The sequence below is a fragment of the Rhagoletis zephyria genome, unplaced genomic scaffold (genome assembly GCF_001687245.7).
Source record: "Rhagoletis zephyria isolate East Lansing unplaced genomic scaffold, Rhagoletis_zephyria_1.1 Rzeph_scaffold_10754, whole genome shotgun sequence".
In the NCBI taxonomy this organism is placed as follows: Eukaryota; Metazoa; Arthropoda; class Insecta; order Diptera; family Tephritidae; genus Rhagoletis; species Rhagoletis zephyria.
Genome location: NW_016167831.1, coordinates 11,753 through 20,571, shown reverse-complemented (window position 1 = coordinate 20,571; position 8,819 = coordinate 11,753). Strand labels below are relative to the sequence as shown.

Below are 8,819 nucleotides of genomic sequence, written 5' to 3'. Positions count from 1 at the left end.
AATTTTCGCGATGAACGCCGCCTAATTTTGACATATCTGATAAGAAGACTTTTGAGTAATGACAGCATGGTTCACTGTTCATTACGCTATTGTGAATACACTGAAAGGAAAAACGTAGACCTCTAACGAAACAAAGGGCCGTATGCATAAAACCAAAGCAAATGCCTTTTTCTTAAAATTTCAGACTTTTTACTCGAACTTTTAAGTAAAAGCAATTGCTTAGTTTTTGTAGGGTTCAAAACATGAAACCACTACCAATTTTTTTCCCCGTTAAAAGAAGCAGAACAAAGTGTATCACANTTAGAAAAAGGGATAAGCCATACAAAATTCGTGCCTCCTTTATCTGTAACTATAAAGGTCGGTGTTATGCAGACAAACTTTTGTTTGCCAAATTAAATGGCGTCTGCTTAGTTTGCTCGGAGGTGGTTATGTCGAGTTTGGCACAGGGTTGCACGTTCATTATGGTTTTCATGGCTATTGCCAACACGAAATAAGAATTTCAGATGTACATAACGTTTACAATTAATATATTTTTTATGATATCGTACAGGCAATTATTGCACGCAGTTTGCCAAACAAAATTTCTGCATAACACCGACCTAAGAGGATGGGAAACAAACAGCTGATTGCAAACACCACATAAATATACCTCCAAGTACAAATTATAGGCCTGACAGAATGAGTACTTGTACTTCAATAACGGAAAAGTATGCGAAGGAAGTGGCGTACGTACCGTAGAGATACGCCACAATGAAGGTGTTGCGTCTGCAAACAAAAATAAGCTGCTTCTTATGGCCGCGTACTTGGGGTTTACACAAGTCAATTTTTTCAGATACAATAGCAAAACATTCACATTTTTTTTACTAATATATTCCCACTTCCCTTGAGGTCTTCATCATTGTCTCTGGCCTTTCGAAGACAGTTTATTGTCTGGATGCCTACTTTACGCAAACAATGTGTAAATTATGTGCATATTCTCATTGGTCTTGTCTTGTGTAAGCGCGGGGTTATACAAATGTCAGCAGTGACGGACCTACTTAGGGTCCTGTCTCCACAGGAAAACACTGATGTCGTGATAACCATGTCAAAATATATATTTCCAATGGATACCGCCTATTTATCATGGGGTGCTTATTGCTTGACATCTATTGGAGGCAATTTAATAGTTTGTTAGCCATATTTTCATTTGAAAGAAAGGGTGGTAACATCGATGCAATTTTAATATTAAGTCAAAATAAAAATCTGTTCCCTATGGGATTATTTACGATTACGTTTTAGGAAATTATTCAGCAAGTTTTTTAAAGATTTAAGTGTTTTTAAACACTGAAATTGAGAGAATCTTGTCTGGTGGCGTCATGCGGCAAATGCTTATTTCAAGACATCAAGGTGACCACACACAAAAACTTGCAATCATATTGCTCGTCAAAATGACAGTTGGTAGGCCATCGGTGTTTGACAGTGGAGTTCTGCGGTAAAGGAAAATAATAATTTTCTCAGTGTACCAAACTAGTCCATCATGGCTGGCAATGCCATATTTGACTAATGAAATCAGTGATTACGACATTTCTCCCTTTTACATTTCAGAATCTAGTTAGACTTCTTCGTGCAAAGGTTTTTACTATAGCTGTGCGATTTCTTTCGTCGCGGTGCAATTCTCGAAAGCTTGTTTTTATTGCGTACATACATATTTTTGCATATTAATTATTAGCATACTCAGCAAATGATTCTGCGCATTGTGTAGAAAAAGTGAAAACAAGAGGAATTTGCGAATATGCACCTGTAGCTGCATTGCGAAACAACAACAAAGTCTGCAGCATATCAGCGCGCGCTAGATCCCGAGGCGAAAGTGGGACAATAACCAAATCAACTGCAAAAAACAAAACAGCTGTTGCTTGTGATTACTGCAAAACCAGCCAATTCAGCATCGCCATCAAAATCATATTACCGATTGAATAGCGTGTGATAAACTAAACTATAAATTGCCAAATACTAACGCAAGCAGAATGGCGGACATAAACGAATTGATTGGGTCATCATTTGTGCGTGTTAAGGTAAATAATACCCAGAGGACTTATGGGACACATACGCCCATAAGCGAAAGTTATGATAGTACAAAAAGTAGATACGATAACACCACGATGTAGCGAACCACGATCTTGTGATAAGCTTTATCACGAACACTTCCCCTTTAAATCTACGGTTACTTAAATCCTACGGTTACTTTTATGTACATATGTATGTACGTAGGTTTCCCCAAATGTGGCGTACATGCATACATTCGTGCATAACGTTGGGGAGGGGCTGTCTGAACGTTATCAGAATTTTTATTCGCTGCATATGTACATATGTATGTGCATGCATATGTTAATACTTTTACTATTTGACGAGCAGCTAATTTAAATTATTTTTACAATTAATTGTATTGACTGCGGCAGTGAGTCAATTGCTTTCGCTTCAATGCAATGAATTGAAATGCATTGTCAATCAAGTACCTAGTACAGAATGTTGGACCCCCTAGACCGCAACTATGCTGCATTTTTATGCTGTGTTGTGGCGGTGCCTAGGTATAAATCGCAGCCACAAACATTTAATACAGTCTATGTGTTTGGAAGGCAATTTTTCTACCTCTTCCCCACTTTATCCATTGCTTTAATGTATGAATATACATACATATATGCAGTGTATGTTGATTGGATGAACTTCAATGGCTTCACCACGGATTCTCCTTCAAACACCGTTTCGGTTTAAATGTAACCGAAGTCTTATCTCTATAAATAACTATATTTTTAATTCTTCGCTTTACAGCTCGTCGCTTTTGTACACTTCTTCTTCATCACAAATGCTATGCTAGGAACGTGGGGACATGGAGCTTATGAGTTTTACAATTTCCTCTTTATTATTTCCATGCTCTGGGCAATGCATTGCAAGGAATCTATTGAAGCGGCACAAGTGGTAAGTATCCAATGTATAAAGAAACGTCTGTACATAAACGTGTGTAGGTATATAGTAAGTAATGGCTGTACATTTTAACATCTGTTTTACATATTCAAACTCATTTTACAAATTTGAGTTCAACCTATAGCTGCTTTCGATTCGCCAGTCCTTAGCGGATTGGTGCGGTTCCTATCTGCTATTTTTGTTGTTGTTATAGGGGTTATAAGGAAGGGTGCAACTCCGACTGGGTTAGTCCATAGGAACAGGGTGTTAGTTGAGTGGGGTTTAGGGGGCATGCGCAGAGATGTTCTAGTCGTGGAGTCACACTCCGCAAGCCGGGCACTGCTTGGACACATCGGCATCTACCCTGCTCAGAAGAATTTAGCCTGCAGAGTCGCTCTGTCGCTAACTGTCAAAGTGTATAATTTTTGATTTTGTCCATTAAAAATTGTCAAGGTTCATATCGTCGTTTAAAGTACAAAAACCGCGTATCGTCATTCTGCAAAACCGCATAACTGACATTTGCTGCAAAAATTGGTTTTGCTCACACAAGCTCTTAGCTCCTCTTAGCTCGTCTTGAAATACACTAGCCAGAAATGTGATTGCTTTATAAAAAAGAGAACCATTTTGAAATTGAGTGCTTTTGCTCTTTAGAAAATAATTTAAGCAACTTCTCATTGACTTGATACGCGGTTTTGTACTTTAAACGACAATATATTTATTTACTCCGCACAAAAAACTTAAGCGATATTTTCTTTTAATTTGTAAATATTTACCCATTTAATATGGGTCCTACTCGGCATGATGTTGCAACATGCAAAACGTACACTCATACAATTAAATTGCATGCATAAGCATGTGTGTACATACAATACAATATGTAATTATGTACATCTCTGTTTAAGCAGGTTAGTGACAAGCAAGTGATAACAACCAGTTGCTAACTAATGTGTGGAAATCTACGTATAAACATACATAACATACTATTTATGTATTTATGCTGCAAAAACAGCCTATTTTAAACGCTTATTATTATTATTTTTTCTTATTATTAGTCCCAAGGGTTGCCCTCCTGCCGCCCATCCGCACGAGGAGCGTAGTCCGCATGACGCACGGAACTCTTTTTTTTTTTAATTTTTGCGCCGACTCGCGAAAGGCATGAGTTTGTTAAGTGTCGAGATCTAAAATATTCGGCTACAAAAGCAAATTCATCACATGATTATTATTATTATTATGCCTTTATCTTAGCCAATCATTTATTGAGAGAGGATAGTACCGCTTTCTTAATGCTGAAAGGAATCTAATATGTCAAACGTGCTGGAATGGAAGTTAAAATCCTGGCATAAGCAAGGCATAAGCAACGGAGTGGCTCATGTAATTTAGAATTTGTTTTCCAAACTTTCAAAAATAGGGGACTAAAGTGTATTGATACACAAGAGGGAACAATAAGGCTAACTTCAGCCAGAAGAAGCGGACTTGATATCGAATCTTAAGTTAACCATAAAGGCAGTTTCACACGATTGGCCATTTTCCCAAAATTTGGTGCAAATCGTATCCCAATCTTGTGTATGCACAAATATTTCTCTTTATCTCAATCAAGAAAACAATTTATAAAAAATGTACAAATCTGTACAAATGTACCAGTTGTGTGACACTGCATTAAAAATTATACCAAGCCTTTCCCCGCGACTGACAAGTGTAGGAACACATAATTCATAAAAACTTTGAATTGTAATCAAGAAACTGACTAATAAAATACCCTAAATATTGATTTCCTTTTTTTGTCGTAACCTATTTGATTTATGCGAAGGTGTGGAAAAATCTCTAAATACTCTAAACTTCCCACAGTAAACCCACAGACCATGTCGCGGTCTTTTATGTGTTCGGTTGCTCCCCGCCAGTGACCACATTCATGGTGCGAAAATATATTTCGGTGGTAGCACTTCCTCACCTAACCCTACCACAAATATATAAAGCGCAGACTGTGTAAGGGGTACTACAGTCAACTCCGCTTTCTTAATTGCAAATGGTTTTAGTAAAAATATCGCGGAACTTAAAGAAGCGATTCACAGCAAATAATGATTCAGCGAATTGAGAAAGCTGCGAAAATTTTAAGTAAATCATAATACGATTGACTGCGAAACATTAGGCGTAGACAGTGATCTGTTCAAAATGAAGTTGGCAGATAAAAGCGGAGTGAGTTCTAATCAAAAAAGGAATTGCCACAATAGGTTATTCAACGGAAAGGCCAAAAAACGCAGATACGCCAACCTAAAAATGAGACATGTTATGATTTGTCGCTGATTGCAAATCTTGATTAGTTTTAAAAAATATGTATATATCAAACACACGTTTTGAAGTGTAATAAGCAGTTTTTAGAAGTAGCTCATGTTGGCGATAATAGTTATTAAACCAAAAACTAAAAAATGCCGGAAATCAAAATATAATTTTTTGATTAAGATACTCCTCAAATATAAATTAAAGATTGAAGAAAACGACATCATACAAAACTAAGCGGAATAGACTGTATAAGCATGCTAATAAAATAGTAAGAAAATGGCTAACATTGCGTGCTGTACACTATTTGCTTTCGAAAGGTGGTAATAAAAATCCTTATACACCGTTACTGCCCCCAACTGTGAAGAAAATTAGAAATGTTGCATGCCAAGTGTCAGAGTTGACCTTTTTTTCAAATTAATGAAGCTAAGCCAGTACGTACAAATGTATGCATCTCCAAACTACGTACAGTTTCCACCCCCCATTAAAGCGCACTACCTCAGAAAGTAGAGTTTGCAAATTTGGCTACAACAGCATTTTTTTGAAAAACATACATACATACATATGTACCAGGAATGTCTGATATCGACTACAGTGCGCATAAGTGCTTTTCGACTTAGAATTTCACATGCAAAGGTAGTGACGTGGTATAATAAATAAATACATATAATATGTATTAATGTTCATATGTATGTATGTATGTATGTACACATACATGTGTATATATACTCTTGCTACAAAATTGGCAAATAACGCGACGTCATCGTCGCTTGGCCTCTAACTTACCGACTCCTCGCATAATTAATATAATCAAATCAACACTTTTCTACTTCTCTTTTTCTTGACATTAGTAGTGTTTAGTCTTTTAGAATGAAGCTTTTTGCCAAAACAGACATATCTAGTGTATTAACGTATTCTTTTCCAAAACGCATCCGAAAAGTTATCGAAACGCATCGCTAGAGTAATCAGCGCATCATAAACAAAGTTGATGCTTCGTTTGTTTTTGGTTACCATTGGTGTTTTAAAAATAGAAAATTCCGAAATGGTGATCATTGTTTTATTAAATATTCAAAATATGCACTGTATATGGTTGCAATGTTTCGCAACTCTGCATATGTAACCAGTTAAAATACCGCAGTAGAACCGTATCCAAACGTTGTATTGGTCAGCCTATCTTTCATGTGTACCTTCCTTATCTGATTTCGCCATACATAATTATGTATCATATGCAAATGCCATTGATAGTAGCGGAAGTTTGTAGTTTGAGAACTTTTATAAAATATTTCTTCTCTAAATGCTTTGTTTGCCAAATTTTTATTCCAGCACCTAAGCAACAAAATTTCATATACACGTTAGTGTCCCAGTTGATAATTTGGTAGGCCTTCTTATTTGAAGCCATTCGAGAAAGTTTACCAAGGAAAGGCTGAAAAAAGTGGCCTTTTGGCAGGGCTTTTTGCTCCTCAAAATATCTACTGCGAAAGAAAACAGAGTATTCATTTTGCATACATTTGTTGCCGGTTCAAATCTCAAAGAGAACAAAGAAGAATTTCATTCATATCTGGTTCACTGTATTACACTTTGGCATTAGTCTTCTGTTTCTTTGCGGGTAATCCCGGAGTCATTCCGGAATAGGCTAAGTTTACATATGTATGTATGTATGTATACATATGTACATATTTGCTAGCACATATTTTCACAATGTTCTTACAATGTTCTTATGTACATACATCCTAATACATTTTTAACGCTGCAGTTTCATCGGATTCACTGTACATACATATACAAGTTGCCGCCAACCATTTTTTGTTTGCTATCGTCACAGTAAATATTTTTACTGTTAGTATAATATATTTTAAAGATATTTATTTGCGGTTTCTATGTATATCTATTCATCTATAGTATAAAATACGTTATTAATTACCTCATTCATATGTCCCTCTTTCATTGTACTTTTTTCCTTTCGTTTACTTACAGGCGCTCGTTATAAACGCTTCAAGTATATTCTTTGATTTGATATGCATAATAGTATATTTCAATTTTATGAGTAAGTTGTATAAATATTTATTGTGCATTTTTAGTTCAACAATTTGATTGCCCTTTTAAATTAAGGACTTCTTCTAAAAATCTATTTCTCAAATTTTCAGATGGCTGGGCGGTTGCTTTCTCTATTATCAACTTAGTTCTACGCCCCATCACTGTTATACTACTATACAGAGAGTTTAGTGCGCGCGGTGGCAGTCTACAAACCGGCTCCGTTTTTCCCACCACACAACAGCGCACTTACCAGGACATAGATCGACCAACACAGCCTACACCAACCAACTCTCAGCCTGGACCCAATGTTGCTAGTATCTTTTAAGAATTTGGAAAGAAAACCAGCATAGAGTGTAAAAAATGCGACAGAAAGTCGGTGGTACGTTTCCAGTGTATAGCGTGCACACTATGACAACACGATGTTCCCGTCTCATTGGTTTTAGACCATTTATTTAAAACTTTAATGTTATCGAAAAAGGTAGCTCCAAAAAGATTTAGTGTTAGTGTAAAATCTACATACTTCCATTTCAAAAGATAAATCATTATGGCATACTCTACTTGAGCTCTACATCTTCTACAAATTATTTTTTGCATCTGTGCCCCTATGTATAAGCCAAGGTCAAATACAAGTAAAGGTTTAGTCATTTCATCTTAGAAAAGTCTGCACAAAAGTTTATTCTGATATTGAATTGTAATTCTTAACATCTGTGTTCGTATGGAACAGTGGCTTATGTCGAAAGGCTGGCTTTAGTAATAGCATGCGCATTGCGTCAGCATGACTACTGTGCGCGCCGACGTAACTTTGGATAGCTCATAGTCATATAGGTCAATGCTCTTATTAAGTCTTGTCAAAAAATTCCTTGTCGTTTAAAGAATAAAGCGAATGCCAGCTTCCCGACATAAGCTACTATTCCACATGAACACAGACATAAACCCTTTGTGTATTTTTTTGGGTATTCTTATTAAACGCTTATACCTTGAAACGTCATTTAAACGATTTATAACATAATGAAACTTTCAAACCATCAAAGAAGCATATTAACAGATTTACCTGTACGTTGGCATGCAAAACATAACCAGTTATATTCCCTTTTAAAATTTGAATTCGTTAGTGAACAAGTTATTGCATATTTTAAGGGCAACAAATTATTTAGTTTATTATACTCTTCAGGAGATTTTATATGCTCCACTGTGCTCAGTAACTTTTCGCCGAACGACTATATTTTTTTTTTAACATTTCATAACTTTAATTTGTGCAAATAATTGTTACAATTTTAAACTCATTCAAAAATTGACCTCAACAGGAGATGGATCATTTTTTTTTTTAAGAAAAAATTCAATATATTTTCAATAGAGCCTTTTATACTTTATAAAATATGTACCTAGTTATAAACGATCACCAAAAAATCACAATCAAAAGCTTCATCAAAATCTTGGAGAACTACACATATTTACAATTGCGATGTTTTTAAAGCAGTGGTATCCGCCCACCAACTAAATCAATAGTGCTCTTGAAGACTTGTAAAATAAATGGAGTAAAATTTTTTCAAAACTAAAATTAGCCAATGAATAAC

The 8,819-nt window shown here is 35.8% G+C and overlaps 1 protein-coding gene across 1 annotated transcript; it reads left to right on the top strand.

Moving 5' to 3' along the window:
• The first annotated feature begins 1,566 nt into the window (after positions 1-1,566).
• Positions 1,567-7,598, top strand: LOC108376634 (uncharacterized). The gene is made up of 4 exons (XM_017632860.1): positions 1,567-2,051; positions 2,806-2,952; positions 7,186-7,255; positions 7,356-7,598. Exons 1-4 carry the CDS (start codon positions 2,004-2,006, stop codon positions 7,568-7,570), a joined length of 480 nt encoding a protein of 159 aa, XP_017488349.1. The 5' UTR covers positions 1,567-2,003; the 3' UTR covers positions 7,571-7,598.
• Positions 7,599-8,819: the final 1,221 nt, after the last annotated feature.